Source organism: Giraffa tippelskirchi, chromosome 9 (assembly GCF_054371585.1).
Source record: "Giraffa tippelskirchi isolate mGirTip1 chromosome 9, T2T-mGirTip1v1.2.pri, whole genome shotgun sequence".
NCBI lineage: Eukaryota > Metazoa > Chordata > Mammalia > Artiodactyla > Giraffidae > Giraffa > Giraffa tippelskirchi.
This window is the reverse complement of record NC_137283.1, coordinates 43,240,311-43,259,678: the sequence shown is the minus strand read 5'-3', so window position 1 is coordinate 43,259,678 and position 19,368 is coordinate 43,240,311. Positions and strand designations below refer to the sequence as shown.

At 39.8% G+C, this 19,368-nt stretch overlaps 1 protein-coding gene across 11 annotated transcripts in view; it reads right to left on the bottom strand.

Moving 5' to 3' along the window:
- Positions 1-19,368, bottom strand: part of ERC2 (ELKS/RAB6-interacting/CAST family member 2) — a 957,804-nt gene that overhangs the window by 569,002 nt on the left and 369,434 nt on the right. For all 11 annotated transcript variants that reach the window (XR_014064002.1, XR_014064001.1, XM_081524874.1 and 8 more), the window contains one exon: positions 17,344-17,511. Coding sequence is in view for 9 of the 11 variants with exons in the window: in XM_081524874.1 (XP_081381000.1) it covers positions 17,344-17,511 (168 nt within the window). In the remaining 2 variants the exon portion in view is untranslated. The remainder of the gene's footprint in view (positions 1-17,343; positions 17,512-19,368) is intronic.

The window sequence follows — 19,368 nt, the reverse complement described above, 5'->3', positions numbered from 1 at the left end:
AAAGTCAGCTTATCCTCATTCTAAAGAAAGGGAATATGAGGCAGAGAAACTGTAACTTGCCTAAGTTTAAAACGCCCTTAAGTGAGTGAAAAGTCACTCAGTCCAACTCTTTGCGACCCCATGCTCTATACAGTTCGTGGAATTCTCCAGGCCAGAATACTGGAGTGGGTAGCTGTTCCCTTCTCCAGGGGATCTTCCCAACCCAGGGATCGAACCCACGTCTCCCTCATTGTAGGTGGATTCTTTACCAACTGAGCCACCAGGGAAGCCCACTCAGTTCAGTTCAGTTCAGTCACTAAGTCATGTCCGACTCTTTGTAATCCCATGGACTGCAGCACGCCAGGCCTCCCTGTCCATCACCAACTCCCGGAATTTACTCAAACTCATGCCTATTGAGTTGGTGATGCCATCCAACCATCTCATCCTCTGTCTTCCTCTTCTCCTCCCGCCTTCAACCTTTTCCAGCATCAGGGTCTTTTCAAATGAGTCAGTTTTTCACTTCAAGTGGCCGAAGTATTGGAGTTTCAGCTTCAACATCAGTCCTTCCAATGAATATTCAGGACTGATTTCCTTCAGGATGGACTGGTTGGATCTCCTTGCAGTCCAAGGGACTCTCAAGAGTCTTCTCCAACACCACAGTTCAAAAGCATCAATTTTTGGTGCTCAGCTTTCTTTATAGTCCAACTCTCACATCCATACATGACTACTGGAAAAACCATAGCCTTGACTAGACTGACCTTTGTTGGCAAAGTAATGTCTCTGCTTTTTAATATGCTGTCTAGGTTGGTCATAACTTTTCTTCCAAGGGAAGCCCATTAAGATGAGATTAAAAGCCAAGCTTGACACAGTCTATGCTCTTAACAAATTAATTACACTGATGCATCCATGCATGTATGTATTTGTTGTTGTTCTGTTGATAACTTTTATATGACTCTTTGCAATCCCATGGATTGTAGCACGCCAGATTATGTTTATGTATGCATGCATACTAAGTCACTTTAGCTGTGGCTGACTCTTTCCAACCCTATGGATTGTTGCTCTCCAGGCTCTTCTGTCCATGGGATTCTCCAGGCAACAATACTGGAGCGGATTGCCATGCCCTCTTCTAGGGGATCTTCCTGACCCAGGGATCAAACCCGTGTCTCTTGCAGCTCCTGCATTGCAGGCAGCTTCTTTACCGCTAAGCCACCAGGGAAGCCCACATGTATGTATATATATATGTGGGTGGGTGTGTGTGTGTCTGTGTGTACACAAACTTTTATAAACAAAAACAGGATCATACTATGGTGGTGAGGGTGTGAGAAAACAGGCATTTTCATTTTTCGTACATAAAAATTGAACACAGTTTATTTCTCTTAGCAAAATAAGGTGAAGATCTTTTTATGTCAATAAATATATTCTTCTATAATGTAATTTCTATTGAATTTATGTAGAAATATATCATCATTTATTTACTCCTCTATATTATTTTCACTCTTCAGGCAAAAAAAAAAATTAATTAAAGAACCATGCTATGAACAAGGCTGTGACTAATTGCCTATATCCTTAATTTTTTCTTAGAATGAATTCCCAGTTGAAGAATCAGTAGATGAACCAGCTTCAGTCTACTACCTTCACATTTATCTTTCCATAGCTATTTGACATTTTATCTATCTCTTTTTAAAGACCCTTCTCCTGCAAGCTCTGTGTTGGTAACACAGAAAGGCAGCAAAGAATCTTAGCCTCTATCTTACCTTCCCATGTGGCCACACTTGTCTATACCTCCAGCTGTTCACAAGTTCACAAATATTCACAATTGAAGAAAGCCTCAGTGTATGTAGCCTTTTATATATATTTATTTATATACTATTTTACAAGTCAATCTGTCATGTGCAACCTAAAGAATTTAACTTTATATTCCAATATTAAAGAAAGAAATATTCCCACCCCAAGTCAATCAGCGCTATTCATTCGAGCACATCCTATTTGTTTAGCTTTGCTTCATTCAGACTTCACTCACAAAAAATAGACATAGAATCCAACAGAAACCTTGCAAGACCTCATCCTTGGAAGCAAGTGACTTATCTTCTATTGCACCAACAGCAATGTCTAAGATGAACAGTAAATACAATCCCCAAAAGAAGTATACTTTGTTCAACTCCATCAAATATTTGGAGCACATTTTTTAAAATCTCAAACTAGCCATGAAGCTAGTTAAATGTTAGAAATGTCTTTCGGCTCTAATAACTTGTGATCTACACCAGAGCTCAGCAAACTACAGTCCATGGGCAAAATCTGATCCACTGCTCATTCTGTAAATAAAGTTTTATTGGAACAAAGCCATTCCTATTTGTTTACTCACCTTGAATCTCAACAGAACTTTGGAGAAATTTGTTTATTCATTCTATTACATTTCAACTTTCCAACTAACACTTATTAAGCACCTACAAGGTGTCAAGCACTGTGCTTGGTACTAGGGATAAAAAGATGAGCAAGACCCAGTTGCTTCCTTTGATGAGCTCAGGATTTGATAGGGAAATAGATATAGACATATGACATCATTTTTCAAGAAATTTTAATTATGTAACCTGAAATAATACTGAGAAGTATAATAATGGTTTGTTTCTATTCATACATCTTGAATCATGCAAATCCCCCTCAAATTATAAAAATTCATAAAAGCCTCCATGGTTTCTAAGCTGAAGTCAAAGGCAACGCAAACTGCTTTCATTAAAGTAACAAGCCCTACCACTTCTGTGAGCCAACACTCCTTGTAAATATCCTGTGAACTCCACTGCTCTCTACTTGCCTTCTGATTTCTGTGAGAGGTTTATTGCTACTGAAGAATTCTATTAACATGCCCTTGTATCAGTTTTCTATCACTGTGCAACAAAATGCCACAGTGGCTTAAAATGATTTCCATCTATCAGCTCACAACTTTGTAGGTCAGATTTTCAGCAGAGTGTGGCTGGGATTTCTATTCAGGGTATCCTGAGAATGAACTCAAGGTGTCGGCTAGAATGAGTATTTGTGTGGAGGTCGTAGAGAAAAATAAACAAAAAAACAAACACTTCTGATCGTACCCTTGTTATTGGCAAAATCCCGTTTCTTGTGGTGTTAGGACTGACTTACTGCTTCCTGGCAGGCTGTCACTGAAAGCCATTTTCACCTCCAGGGGCTGTCACACTTCATGCCATGTGGTCCTCTCCATCTTCAAATCAAGTGGAAAACTGCTCACACCGTGAGTCCCCCTCCTATTTTGAATCCATTACTGCCCTGACTCTGACCTCAGCATTCAGGTTGAAAGGGCTCAAATGATTAGGTTAAACCTACCCAGATAATCTCCCTTTCTTAAAGTGATCTGCGCCATATAACATAATCTGTGTTAAATATATCATATTCACATCCTGGGCATTATTCAGGGAATACATACCAGAGATGTGCGAAGTCTTAGGGGCCATCTTAGAATTCTATCTACCATAGCACTTTTGCTAAAATTATAAATTGCTTTATAAACTAATTATATTACCCAAGAGTTGATTACATGTTGGTGCTATTGCTCATTCTCAAAACCCAGCTCTCTTAAAAGGATGTGTGATAAAATGTCATGATGAAGACCTCAAACTGCCATATATTCAATGCCATTAATTTAGAATTCAACTTCTGGAAAAACAGTCTGTTTAAAGCAGTCATATCTTTCAGTATGCAAAAGGTATAGTATAATTAAGTTAGGATAAAGGGGAAGAAATGGCAATGAGACTACAGTATCAGGACAACATTAAGGGGTCCCTTAGCCACAATAATAGGACTTCCCTGGTAGCTCAGACGGTCTGCCTACAATGTGGGAGACCCGGGTTTGATCCCTGGGTCAGGAAGATCCTCTGGAGAAGGAAATGGCAACCCACTCCAGTACTCTTGCCTGGAAAATCCCATGGATGGAGGAGCCTGGTAGGCTACAGTCTATGGGGTCGCAAAGAGTCGGACATGACTGAGTGACTAAACTTTCTTCACCTACAATAACTGTGGAGTTATGTGTCCCAAGAACACATCACTTGCAATTTACATTTATTCTTAGGGGAAAATTTGGACACATATTATAAATGGTTTATTACAGACGTCTCTGTACAATAAATATAACATCATAAATGCTAATATAGATATGTGTAAACTCTTCACAGCAGGGTAGAATCCATTGCCAAACACAGGATGAGTAACCAACACACACAGAAAATTTTCCTTCCCACATAAATAAGGGTGATTTAAATGAAATGGCTTGGGGAGTACATGGGAAGAAAAATGGAACCATCCCCAGACTGAAATATGTAAAAGCTCAACCACCTCTAATTTCTTATCACAGAACAACAACAGCTGGCAGTTGTGATTGACAGATGTGTCAAGATGCCTTTACCCATTCAGGATAGCAGCCACAGTCAGGGCACTCTGGGCATTTTTATTTTAAATCTTCAAGAGGTTTTACAGGTAATTACAAACAAACTTCTTAAAAATCCATCATGCTGAAATTGAGTACAGAATATAAGGTCTTAACACAGAAGCAAATATTTATTTAAAAGAGAATTTGCCTCCCCTGGCTCAGGATCAGCTCTCTCAATGAATAAGCATCAGTTCTCAGCATGATCTGGCCCTGAACTGCATTTTGAAATAACACAGATAATCACTATTGCCACTAGCAAGTCATAAGGGATTGGAAGAGAACATTTATACTATAGAAGTCAAAATGACTCTCAAAGCTTAATGATAAAATATTGATTTCTAGAAAATCAAACAGTAGAAAAATTTCCCTGAAATTTGTTTCCTAAATGGGATGGGGAGTGTAGTCCATCTATATTAAATTACTTCTAATTCCGCCAAATGCATTGTGCTGCCTTTTCCAGGCAAGCCTTTGCAAATACTATTCTCGCTCCTTTCACTGGACAACACTTTCTATACTCCCTCGGATCCCAGTTTAGTTATCAACTTTTCCAGAAGTCCTCCTTTCCCATCCTACTGCCCATAAAGGTGAGGTGTCCCTCCTACAGGCACTAGGTACCTGGCTGGCATAGCACACATCATATTCTACCTTGCCATTGCCTATTCAGTGTTGTTGTTTTTTTTTTTTCCCATGAGTGTCAACTCCCAAAGGGCAGAAACTGTACCTTCTTCAATAACCCCTGTATTCCTCAATGCCTGCAGAGCATTCAGACCATTACAGATGCTGAACATATATCGTTGGATAACTGAATGGTAGGAAGGAAAGGCAAACTGGCCAGAACAGGGCAATGATGCTCCAGGCCTCAGATACCATAGGGGAATGGAGAAAAGGAAAAGGAAAAATATAATCAGAGCCCAGGCTCTGTCACTAATTAGTTCTCTGACCCTAAACAAGTCTCTTAATCTCAGAACTCATGTACTGAGTAGGGAAAAAGAAAAGGTTGGACTAGCAGGGTTCATCAAGTCTCTTCCATGTTTATGTTCTCTCATATCTTTCTGTCTTCAGGACTGTCCATGCTTCATCAGCATACACATTTTAACATGTCTTTGAAAGACAAATAATATTCAGTTGGGTTCAACAGAGGGAAAGGGGTAGAAAGATGCAGCTGAGTACAGTGCCCATAGATGCTGACTGAATGCATAAATAAATGAGTAGGCTTCCCTGAATATCTTTAATTCTCCACCAGAAGGTGAATTTTTTAGCTTCGGTTCTTTTGATAATAAAATGTAACTTCATCAACGTCATCTCTAAGAGAAGGACAACTTCAAATCCCTTAGAAGAAAAGCAATATACACAATGGAGACAGATGGTGAATTCACTGCTTCCCCAAGAAACTAAGGCTAACCAAGGAAGCCACCATCTCCAATCAAGAGATACAAAGTTATCTTTGAAATACCATTTCATTGGGATAAAATGATCAATAGTATCAGCTGGTTAAAATCAAGCTGTTTCTTCCCTAGACCATTGCTCACTGGACAAAGCCAGATAAGAACAGCAACCATGCATACTTGTTTGTTCTGTAGAATTTGCCCTGAAACCGTTGACATCAACCTGATGTCATAATAAAGACACAATGTATTAAATGATGCCAGAGTGAAATGCCTTTCAGTCAGCTAAGTTCAGTCCCTCAGTCATGTCAGACTCTTTGCAACCCCATGGAATGTAGCACACCAGGCTTCCCTGTCCATCACCAAATCCCAGAGTTTGCTCAGACTCATGTACATCAAGTCGTTGATGCCATCCAACTATCTCATTCTCTGTTGTCCCCTTCTCCTTCTGCCTTCAATCTTTCCCAGCATAAGCGTCTTTTCAAATGAGTCAGTTCTTCACATCAGGTTGCCAGAGTATTGGAGTTTCAGCTTCAACATCAGTCCTTCCAATGAACACTCAGGACTGATCTCCTTTAGGATGGACTGGTTGGATCTCCTTGCAGTCCAAGGGACTCTCAAGAGTCTTCTCCAACACCACAGTTCAAAAGTATCAGTTCTTTGGGCTCAGCTTTCTTTATAGTCCAACTTTCACATCCATACATGACTACTGAAAAAAACCATAGCTTTGACTATACCCACCTTTGTTGGCAAAGTAATATCTCCGCTTTTTAATATGCTATCTAGGTTGGTCATAGCTTTCCTTCCAAGGAGCAAGTGTGTTTTGAATTCATGACTGCAGTCACCATCTGCAGTGATTTTGGAGGCCAAGAAGATAAAGTCTGCCACTCTTTCCATTGTTTCCCCATCTTTTTGTCATGAAGTGATGGGACCAGATGCTATCATCTTAGTTTTTTGCATGTTGAGTTTTAAGCCAGTTTTTTCACTCTCCTCTTTTACTTTCATCAAGAGGTTCCTTAGTTCCTCTTCACTTTCTGCTGCATATCTGAGGTTATTGATATTTCTTCCGGCAATCTTGATTCCAGCTTGTGCCTCATCCAGCCTGGCATTTCACATGATGTACTCTGCATATAAGTTAAATAAGCAAGCTGACAATATACAGCCTTGACATACTCCTTTCCCAATTTGGACCAGTCTGTTGTCTATGTCTGGTTCTAACCGTTGCTTCTTGACCTGGATACAGATTTCTCAGGAGGCAAGTCAGGTGGTCTGGACTTCCCATCTCTTGAAGAATTTTCCACAGTTTTTTGTGATCCACACATAGACTTTGCTGTAGTCAATAAAGCAGGTGGTTTTCTGGAATTCTCTTGCTTTTTCTATGATCCAATGGATGTTGCCAATTTGATCTCTGGTTCCTCTGCCTTTTCTAAATCTAGCTAGAGCATCTGGAAATTCTTGGTTCACATACTGTTGAAGCTGGCTTGGAGAATTTTGAGCATTACTTTGCTAGCATGTGAGATTGATTAGTACAATTGTGTAGTAGTTTGAACATTCTGTGGCATTGCCTTTCTTTGGGATTGGAATGAAAACTGACCTTTCCCAGTCCTGTGGCCACTGCTGAGTGTTCCAAATTTGCTGGCATATTGAGTGAAGCACTTTCACAGCAACATCTTTTAGGATTTGAAATAGCTCAGCTGGAATTCCATCACCTCCACTAGCTTTGTTCACAGTGATGCTTCCTAAGGCCCATTTGACTTCACACTCCAGGATGTCTGCCTCTAGGTGAGTGATCACAGCATTGTGGTCATTATCTTGGTCATTAAGATTTTTTTTTTGTATAGTTCTTCTGTGTATTCTTGGCACCTCTTTTTAATATCTTCTGCTTCTGTTAGGTCTATACCATCTCTGTCCTTTATTGTGCCCATCTTTGCATGAGATATTCCCTTGGTATCTCTAATTTTCTTTAAGAGATCTCTAGTCTTTCCCATTTTATTGTTTTCCTCTATTTCTTTGCATTGATCACTTAGGAAGGCTTTTTCTCCTTGCTCTGCTTTGGAACTCTGCATTCAGATGGATATTCTTTCCTTCTCTCCTTTGTGTTTCGCTTTTCTTCTTTTCTCAGCTATATGTAAGGCTTCCTCAGACAACCATTTTGCCTTTTTGCATTTCTTTTTCTTGGGGATGGTACAGTGTCACGAATCTCCATCCATAGTTCTTCAGGCACTCGGTCTATCAGATCTAATTGCTTGAATCTATTTGTCACTTCTACTGTATAATTGTAAGAGATTTGATTTAGATTATACCTGAATGGTCTAGTGGTTTTCCCTACTTTCTTAAATTTATGTCTGAATTTGGCAATAAGGATTTCATGATCTGAGCTACAGTCAGCTTCTGGTCTTGTTTTTGCTGACTGTATAGATTTTCTCCATCTTTGGCTGCAAAGAATATAATCAATTTGATTTTGGTATTGACCATCTGGTGATGTCCATGTCTAAAGTCATCTCTTGTGTTGTTGGAAGAAGGTGTTTGCTATGACCAGTGTGTTCTCTTGGCAAAAACTCTGTTAGCCTTTTCCATGCTTCATTTTGTACTCCAAGGCAAAATTGCCTGTTTCTCCAGATATCTCTTGACTTCCTACTTTTGCATTCCAGTCCCCTATGATGAAAAGGACATCTTTTTTTTGGTGTTAGTTCTAGAAGGTCTTGTAGGTCATCATAGAACCATTCAACTTCAGCTTCTTCGGCATTAATGGTTGGGGCATAGACTTGGATTACTGTAATATTGAATGGTTTGCCTTGGAATCAAACAGAGATCATTTTGTCATTTTTGAGATGTTTCAAAATGTTTTTTTCCAAAATTTCACTTTTCAAAATGCTTTTGCTTAGACTGAATAACATACTGCTACCCTCCAAACACAGAACATACATTGAGAATTTATTATATGATATAGTGTGTGTGTGTGTGTGTTAGTCACTCAGTCATGTCTGACTCTTTCGACCCCATGGACTATAGCCCACCAGGCTCCTCTATTCATGGAGTTCTCCAAGCAGGAATACTGGGTTGCCATGCCCTTCTCCAGGGGATCTTCCCAACCCAGGAATCGAACCTAGGTCTCCCTCATTGCAGGCAAATTCTTTACCATTTGAGCTACCTGGGAAGCCCATATAATACAGCAAGTTAGCTTTTTCTTATATTTTTTACCAAAGAAGGCAGTTTCAAAAGAAAACTGGCAAATCACAAATGCTAACCTAGACAATACTTTTTTAGCTGCAGATATTGAAGCAACATAGGTTAACTGACATTCAGTCAATAATGAACAAATGAAGTGCATTTTTTGTCAGAAAAATATAGTCTTAATGATCTTTTTTTCCAAATGACTGAAATGTTGGCATTTAGCTACAGAAATTTAAACTGGGTGATACCTGATAGGTGACCCACATCTATTCTATCTAAATCAGATGTTTTATTTCTATCATATATTCAGCATACTAAAATTAACCAGCATCCCTCTCCAAAGTAGTTGATTTGATCAGAACAGTCAGATCAGTTTTAACAATTCTAGTAATTTTAATACTACAAGAGTGCTATAAATGTACTCTTTTTAACATATGTGATTATGTGAAACATATCATGTGATTTACATATTATGTGATTAACATGTGAAATCACATCTCTTATAAAAGAGAAAGTAATATTAACAGTTCAATCACATACACACCCACCCAAGATGTTCACCTCTGTAAACTTCCTATAATCATGCCAGAGAAAAGCTAAAAATGTTACAGATAAATGACCATGATACTAAGTAAAACTCACTTTAAGGATTACTATCTCAAGGCAAGGAGCATAGCAATCCAAGATGAGAAGCGTGGTCCAAACACAGGAAGCAAGGGCCCCAATAGGCCAGGAAAGGTCTGGATAGTAATCTGCTCTAGCAGGGCCAAGGGGAAGGGTGTCTCTTGTGATCTGTAGGATGTTTAGCAGCACCCCTGGCCTCTCCCCTCCAGACGCTTGCCACTATCCTCCAGCTGTGGAAACGAGAATTCCAGATGTTGCCAACTGTTCCTCTGGAGGGCTGGGGCTTGTAAAGTACAGCCCAGTTGAGAACCACCACCTTAGACTCACAGCCACCTTGGTTGTGGCCCCAAACCCCAAGTGTCAGCCAAGTTCCTGGCTTCAGATATAGAGCAAACTTGCCTACACTGAGGTCTGACCTTAGGTGACCAGCTTACTGCAAAGTGGAACAGCTTTCCAGATTGCTCCCCTTGGGACTAAGTGAGGAGTCTACTGAGCCATGAGTTCATCTACGACTAGTCCAGGAAAGCTGCTTAGATGTCTCAAAACGTCTTTCAAGGTCTTAGTCCTTTAAAACCCAACAACCAAAACAAAGTGAAAATACTATGAGAGCAAAAATGCTGCACTCCTTTGAAAAGGAAGCTGTAAAACAATCCAAAAGCTTCATGGTACATGAAGAATTTCATGGAGGAAAAGATAAATGTAAACTGAAGGTCACTACTACCTTTTTTCTAAAAACAGATTAATACACATTATAAAAAATCCAGTTCTAATGTCATATTATTTAATTTGTTTTCCTATTTTTCATCACGTTATTTAGTAGCTACATCTCTGCCAATTTGGTATTAAAAACAGGATCCTTGTGCAAATTGCTCAAATTATATTTTAGCTAATCCCTAAAAGTTAATGAGGGGGCTTCCATGGTGGCTCAGTGGAAAGCATCTGCCTGCCAATGCAAGAAATGTAGGTTTGATCCGTGGGTTGGGACGATCCCCTGGAGAAGGAAATGGCAACCCACTCTAGTATTCTTGCCTGGGAAATTCATGGATAGAGGAGCCTGGCGGGTTATAGTCCATGGAGTCACAAAAGAGCTGGACACAACTGAGTGACTAAACAAAAACTACAAAACTTAATGATTCCGCTTGTCTCAGGAGGGAGGCAGAATCATAAATAGAAAAATGCCAGAATAGTGTGGTAATTAAAAATAGCTCTATCACCTCCTTGCCATGTGACTATGGGCAAGTCACACACTAAACCAGTGTCCCATTTTAAAAATGGGGATTTTAACTGTATCTACATGGCAGTACTTTTTTTTTTTGTAAGGACTCAACCTAAGGATGCAAAGCCCTGAGTACAGTGTCTTTTATATAGTAAGGATTCAGTCAATAGTGGATTATTCTTCTGTTATAAAAATTATCATCTTCATGATAATTGGAAATTACCATTGATAGTCAGCAATTTCACCATATCATTCTCATTAAATGCCATGCCTCTAATAAACCAGGAAGTTAGAAGTCAGAAATGGAAGAAGAAGCATTCTCTTTGTGGAACAAAACAGTATTTTCTGTAAATAAGATATTTTCTCTTTACTAAAAGGGAAAATTAGGGAAGAGTGACTAAGCTCCCTCACTCAGAGTCTTCATCCATCTTTACTTTCCCAGAGTAATGGAACAGATGCAGGTAAACCAGCAATTATTTCCTTACTTGTGCTTTTCTATTCACGGGACAGTTCTATCTTGCAGCCTACACAGAATACACTGTTCTGGGAACAAGTGGGTTTGACATTTCACTGGGGCAAATGACTCTTTGTATAGCTAACAATATTCTTGGGCCAGGAGTGACTCTCAAAGCGATTTCTCCCAAATTCTCATTCATTCAGAATTTACTGACATAATATATTCATCATATGCATATTGACTGAGGACCATCACTTGAAAAGAATTTTGCAAGGAGCTGGAGGTATCCTGATCATGACAGCTGGGGCACTCAAGGAGCTTAGCCCTGGGAAGGAAGACAACATTCACTAAAGCGGTGCAGGGGTGCATAACTTCAAAGTGAGTAAAAAAAAAAAAATGGTTCTCTTGGGGGTGTAAAAGCTCTCCCAGTCATCAAAGACCTCCCAAACTAAGTGACACAAAAATTGAATGGAAAGCTCGGGAGTAAAGCTGCTGCTGCTGCTAAGTTGCATCAGTCGTGTCTGACTCTGTGCAACCCCATAGATGACAGCCCACCAGGCTCCCCTGTCCCTGGGATTCTCCTGTCAAGAATACTGGAGTGGGTTGCCATTTCCTTCTCCAATGCATCTGGAAGTGAAAAGAGAAAATGAAGTCACTCAGTCATGTCCGACTCTTTGCAACCCCATGGACTATAGCCTACCGGGCTCCTCTGTCCATGGGATTTTCCAGGCAAGAGCACTGGGAGTGGGTTACCATTGCCTTCTCCACAGAGTAAAGCTAAGAACCACATTTCCCAGATTCCTTTTAGGTAAGGTCTGGTTAGATCCTGCTAATGAAAGGCATTTGTGTGAACTTCGGAACGCTGGCGCAGGATTTTCAATCTCGACCAACAGCATGATGTGAGGGCAAAGAGGTGAAGGTGTGAGGGTGGCCAGTGGCAGAGAAGACACTTAACCAGAAACTCTGCGTTACATGGTCAAGGCACTGTCTGCGTTCTCTTGGTCTCCTAGAGTTGTCCAGATTCTTGATCATCCCTAATCTGGTCCTACCAGCAGTTTACTGGGGCTCTGGATATTCTTGTAGTAAATATCGTTTTGCTTAAGGTAGCCTGAACTAGCTTTTGCTCTTTGCATCCATCAAGTGCTTTGTTTCTACTAACAGACCACATTATACAAGTCTACCTCCCCAACCAGCCTGACAGTTTCTTGAGGACTGGAGAATGTCTTTTTTCTCTTTAAACCTCCAGGACTTAGAGTAGTGACTGACTGACATGTAGGGAACACTGCTGCTAAGTCACTTCAGTCGTGTCCGACTCTGTGCGACCCCATAGATGGCAGCCCACCAGGCTCCGCCGTCCCTGGGATTCTCCAGGCAAGAATACTGGAGTGGGTTGCCATTTCCTTCTCCAGTGCATGAAAAGGAAAAGTGAAAGTGAAGTTGCTCAGTCGTGTCCGACTCGTAGTGACCCCGTGGACTGTAGCCTACCAGGCTCCTCCATCCATGGGATTTTCTAGGCAAGAGTACTGGAGTGGGGTGCCATTGCCTTCTCCGTAGGGAACACTAGTTAATGCAAAATGAATATGATTTTTCACATGTTTAAAAAACTAAGAGATTTGCCAATAAATCTCTTTAACACTGAATGTTTAACACTCAAAAAGAGCTCAAATGAGTCAAAAAGTCTTCCATACCTTACATCAATTTTACACTCACATGGAAATCTCTATGCTTCATAGTCATCTTCTCAAGTTTAACTTTTTAATATACATTTCATGAAGCAACTCATTACACTAATAACCATACTCCTGTAGCTTTCTTTCCTCTGTTGTCATACAGAATTTTCATCATCATATTTCCAAATGGGTAGAATAAAGTTGCTAAAGTCGGCAGGTCCACACTCACCACTCCCAGGAGCGAACTATACACCTCTCTCTCCCTGCCCTTTCCAACCCACAGGGCAATCCGTGAAGCTCAGTAGGCAGCTAGTGAATTTAGTGTCCAGAGAGATCACCACCTGTTTCTCTACCCCTAATAAATAGAGTACCTCTGCTCTATAAATTCACGTTGCTTGTGAGACTAAGACCTAGAATGAAAATGGAGATAGAGTTTTTGTCCAATTTAATGGCTTAAAAAAAAAACACTTTTCTTGGGTAGTAAATTTATGCTGCAAGAATCTAGGAGCTACACAGCAGTCTGAACTTGATCTGGTTCAAATAATGCTACCATGTCCTAAAATCCTAGTCATTATACACTTTCCAAATGTACAATGTCATCAAGGTTTTATGACATTTCCTACAAAAAGGTAGCACTTCATCAGTGGAGGCTTGAATTCAGGTATGGGGACAGAATGCTACGGCTGCTGCATGAAAATCGTGCTGCTCCTCTGACTTCAGTATCATAGCTGTATGGGGATTATTCACCAAACCATTTCCGTACATGCACCTTTTTGACCTGTACTAAAAGAATTCTATTTCTTGGAACCATTGAGTAAAGCCAAAAACATGTATGGTAGGACCAAATCTATTATCGATGACTTTTCCTACTAAAGTTTGATCAGAGATATTATGCTACTTGGGATTCTGTTTATTCAATTTCACTTCCTTCCTCAAGTAACAAAAGGCTTAGAGCATCATGTCTGTGTCTGCTGCCCAGACATGTGACCTGTGCACATGGCTTATGGAGTACACAAGACTTCTGAGACCCAGGGCTTTGAAGGCAAAGCTGACAGATATGAGGTGCAAGCCTAGCTTCACCAGGTTAAACATGGCTATGAAAGGAGCATACCCAGTTCTACTGGCATCAAAACACAGTGCTGGTTGCCAGAGAGTCTATGAGAAAGAAATATTAAGTAACACTGAAACCTCTGACATTGACACGAGTTTATTCTTCTTCCATGCCAACACACCCTAATCCAAAGCTTATGCTGTTCCAATCTGGGCCTGCCCTAAAACAGCCAATTATGCTGAATGTGGTCAAAACTCTAAGAAGTCTTCAGTCCCAAAGACAATGTTTCATTAGTTCATCAGCTCCTGTATTATTTCCACATTTTGAAGTGGTTTTTGAATTGTGTGCATAGCTTCTTTAGATATTATTTCTCTTTTACACTGCAGATATAATAGTACTCCTTCCCCATCACTATGTTGAAAACCTTAAGTTAAACAACCTCTTCAAATATACATGAAATATTTCCAAATCCATCATCAGTACAGTTTAAATAAGTGGGATTGCTATCCTATTGTCTAAAGGAGCCATAATACATAACTGGCTTTGTTCTAGAACCTCCAAACTGATTCCCAACTTTTAAATCTGGTGGAGGGGGCAGGAGGAGGCAGTTTAAAACTTTGCAAAATATTCATGTCAGCAAAAGAAGCTGTTTGTCACTTCTGCATTGAAAGTGCCTTCCCAAAATCTTAATTGAGTAAAGTGCTGCCATTTATTCCTCAACAATGAGGGAGCTTTGAATGGATAAAAAACAAGGTCCTACTATATAGCACAGGGAACTATATCCAGTCTCCTAGGACAAACCATAATGGAAAGGAATATTTTTAAAAAGTATGTAGAAAGCCTAGAGATAAACCCACAGACATATGGTCACCTAACCTATGACAAAGGAGGAAAGAATATACAATGGAGAAAAAAGCCTTGGGAAAACTGGAGAGCTACATATAAGAGAATGAAATTAGAATACTCCTTAACACCATACGTTAAAAAAAAAAAAAAACTTGAAATGGATTATAGACCTGAATGTAAAGCCACACACTATAAAACTTTTAGAGGAAAACATAGGCAGAACACTGTTTGACATAAACCTCAGCAGGATTTTTTTTGACCCACCTTTGAGAGTGATGAAAATAAAAACAAAAATTAATAAACGGGACTTAATTAAATTTAAAAGATTTTGGACAGCAAAGGAAACCATAAATAAGATGAAAAGACAATCCTCAGAATGGAAGAAAATATTTAGAAATGAAGCAACTGACAAAGGATTAATCTCTAAAATATACAAACAGTTCATGAAGCTTAATATTAAAAAAAAAAGACAACTCACTGAAAAAAATGGATGGAAGACCTAAATAGACATTTCTCCAAAGAAGACACACAGATGGCCAAGAGGCACATAAAAAGATGCTCAACAACATAATTATGAGAAATGGAAATCAAAACTAAAATGGGGTATCACTTCACACTATCAGATTAGCCATAATTTAAAAAATCTACAAATAATAAATGCTGGAGAAGGTATGGAGAAAAGGGAACCCTCTTGCCCTGTTGGTGGGAATGTAAATTTATACAGCTACTATGGAAAACAGTATGGAGATTTCTTAGAAAATTAAAAATAGAGCTAACATATGATTCAGCAATCTCACTTTGGGACATATATTTGGAGAAGATCATACTTTGAAAAGATACATGCACCCCAATGTTCATCGCAGCACTATTTATAATAGCCAGGACATGGAAGCAACCTGAATGAATGTCCATCAACAGAGGAATGGATAAAGTAGATGTGGTACACATATACAATGGAGTATTACTCAGCCCAAACAGGAACAAAATTGCATCATTTATAGAGGTGAGGATGGACCTGGAGACTGTAATACAGAATGAAGTTAGTCAGAGAAACAAATAACATATTTTAACGCATATATGTGGAATCTAAAAAAAAGTACAGATGATCTTAGTTGAAAACCAGTAACAAAGACACAGATGTAGAGAACATACATATGGATACGGGAGGGCGGGGGGCTGGGATGAACTAAATGGTGGAGGTTGATATATACAGACTACTACGTATAAAATAGATAACTAATGAGAATATCCTGTGAGGATGGAAACCACTGAGAATGGAGATGTGGCTTCATAGGCATGCAACTTGCGTACGTACACAGGGCCCCCATACTCAGAAGGGCCCCATACTTAGTTTAATGCTTCACTGTGACCATCCTGAAATTCTCAATAAAGTCTGAATAAAGGGTCTTCTATTTTCATCTTGCACTTGGCCCCACAAATTAGGTAGCTTGTTGTGACTGGAGAGGTTTGGTCAGAGTGTGATACGAACAGTTTTCTGTTTTAAAATAATTACTCTAGTTTGTATGTTAAGAACACCCAGTAGGAAAAGTAAGGGTTGAAGCAGGAAAAACAGCTAGGGTGCTGTCGATACAAGTAAGGTGAGAGGTGATGGTAGCAAATGTCACCAGGAGAAGGGCCAGTTAGATCCCATTTGTCTGCAGCTGCCTGGTGATATGCCTGTCTATGGTGGTGCCTGGCCAGCCAGCTCCTGCTTCTCCACACCGGTTTCTGCTCAGATTCCACGCTGCTGCCTATTAATCTGAGAGCCCTGTGTGTTTCCCAACAGCTTCTTTCTCTTAAAAGAGCGGGTATTAGTTTCTCTTCTTGTCTACCCTTTTCTCTGAGGAAGGCAGGGCACCCCTTGATCCCACCAAAACCGTACACAGTAGCAAACAGGAATTCTTCAAAAGAAAAATCTGGGTGTTGTCCCCACATCTGGATCCCCTACTGTGGAGAAAATGAAAGAAAGAAGAGCCCTAGCAAGGTCCAGCATCTTCTGTGTTAAGTCACTGTATTACAACTTATTACACACTGTCTCACTGACTCCAATTAAGTAATGGGTGTAAATATGACTTCACACCCACTAAGATCTGTATGAGTCTGACAGGATAAGAGCTACTAAAGTTTATGTAAATACAAAATGCACCTAAAATACCTTTAAGACACATTGACTGCTCAATTCTCAGTAAAGAAAAGGAAAAATTAACAATAAATTTTAGATTTATATCTAAATTTGTCCAATTATCTCTATGTTTAAGCTAGTAAATGAAAAAAAAAATTACTATTTTGTTTCCAGGTGATCAAATAAGTAAATTCATCAAGCTGTGCGAAAACTGACATGATACAATCACTAGTAAGTTAAATATCAGTAAGTTTAAAGTTTACACTCCCTGATCTAAAATTCTTGAACAGTAATTTCTTCTTTCCCACACACTCAAAAGTTTCTCTGAAATGACAAAACATGGATGATACCAATTCTCAATCTGAAGTGCTTGCGTCAGGCGCTCACCTTCTTCTGAAGAACGTTGATCTTCCTCTCCTTCACTTCTAACATATCCTTCATGTCCCGAATCTCCCCAGCCAGTGTCCCTTTCTCTTCTGTGAGGTCCTGCAGCTGTTTCGTCTTTTTATTGAGAAAAGATTCTTTCTCTTCTAGCCGTAATCTCAGTGCATCTACCTGAAATCAGGAAAAAGAAGAAAGGTTGCAGTTGTACAGAGAGGCCATCAGTAACTACCAGTCTTGCCCTGGGAGATGGGTGGGGCAGCAGTACACCTTCTGAGCAGCGTGATCAAACACTGCTCATGGGCAACTCCAGGCTATGTGTTTTAAAGCCTACATCTGCCTTAAAATCCTGCTGCATATGTACCTGATCAGTGATATATATTTTTTTAATTATAAGGTTTATATGAAATAAGACGTTATGAAGTCATCTCATGTTGCGAAGCCAAAAGTTGGGAAACAAAGCACATGAATTCTCTGTATCTTTGAGAGCCCAGGGAGGGTACAACACTGTTCATGCCATGTAGCATCCTCCAGGAAGACAGAGAACACAATGGGCCATGCCACGGACACCTGGGAGAACAAGACTGGCAACAGAGGAACACTCCTAAATTAGAAAAAGACGTGTGGCCAAGACGAAGTAAATGCTGTTAGAAGAAGAAAATGCTGTGGATGACACTCATTCTCCAGCTTCATGAAAGACTGCTTTACAAACACTAAAGAAAACATTTAGATTTCTACAATTTCTGCTTTTCAAATGTTGGTAATAGAATGGGGAAACATAAGCTTTTTTTTTTTTAATGTTAACATTCCAAAGATCATGTGCAAAAAATGTTTACATGGGTGACGCGGGACACTGGGATGACAGATGACTCTAATCCTTGCCTTCCACAGTGGGAATTGGATAGAAAGAAGCAACATCAACACTAGGAAGCAATTAAGCATGTCACTGAGAGATATCAAAATAACCAGGCATAAAGAGTTTAAAGAGGTGATCTTGAGGAAGAAGAATGGGACAGGGGTAAGTTGGGGACTGCTGCATCTCATAGCATATTTTGTTGAACATTTGCTCATTATACTATTTGCAAGTAAAGTTTATATGAACACAGAAAAAAACAAAAACTTTTTTTAAAAAAGGAGCAGGAATACTGTAATAAGCCAAAATAAATACATATATAAATATTATAAGGACAAAGAGTCAAAGGTGATTTGGAACAAAGGAAAGAAGACATTTAGGTTTTAGGTTCTGCTTCTATCTGGGCTTCCCTGGTGGCTCAGATAGTAAAGAATCTAGCAGGAGATCTAGATTCAATCCCTGGGTCAGGAAGATTCCCTGGAGAAGGGAATCCCTTCTCCAGGGAATCCTCTGGAAACCCACTCCAGTGTTCTTGCCTGGAGAATCCCATGGACAGAGCAGCCTGGCAGGCTATGGTCCATAGGGTCACAAAGACTCAGACACCACTGAATGACCAGCACTACTTCTACCTGTGAGGATGAGGACAAATAACTCTCACTTGCCCATACCAAGTCTTCAGCCTCAGTTTCTTCATTTATAAAACAAAGAGGTAAGGACTATCTCTAAGTGCCTGGCATTTTGTGATTTTAAAGACAGCAACCAGTCCTAGGTAGAACACATCAGGGCACGAAAATACTAGAAATAAAAAAGTTATCAGGAAAGAATCTCCTTTTCTTACCCCTGTTGAAGAAAGGAGGGCTGAAGTAGTGTTTTTAAATGTCAAAGGTGATGGGGAAGTAGGTAAGCAGAGAGGTTTTCTAGTTTCTGTCCCAGACAGCAAGATGAAGCTGGGAGATCCCAGCAAGGGCAGAGGTGATGACAAGTGCTGGAAGCCCCGTTGGCTGAATGACCCTGACTGCATTATGAGAAAGGATGGACACTCTGTGGTTTCAGAAGGTGAGAATTGCTGAGTCTGAAAACATCTGATAGCTCTGCCTCTTCTCGCATAATGGCTATCGAGATCTAGGGACAGAGGTGAAGGAAATTCATATCCTGGTGACCTCCCCTTTCCTAAATGA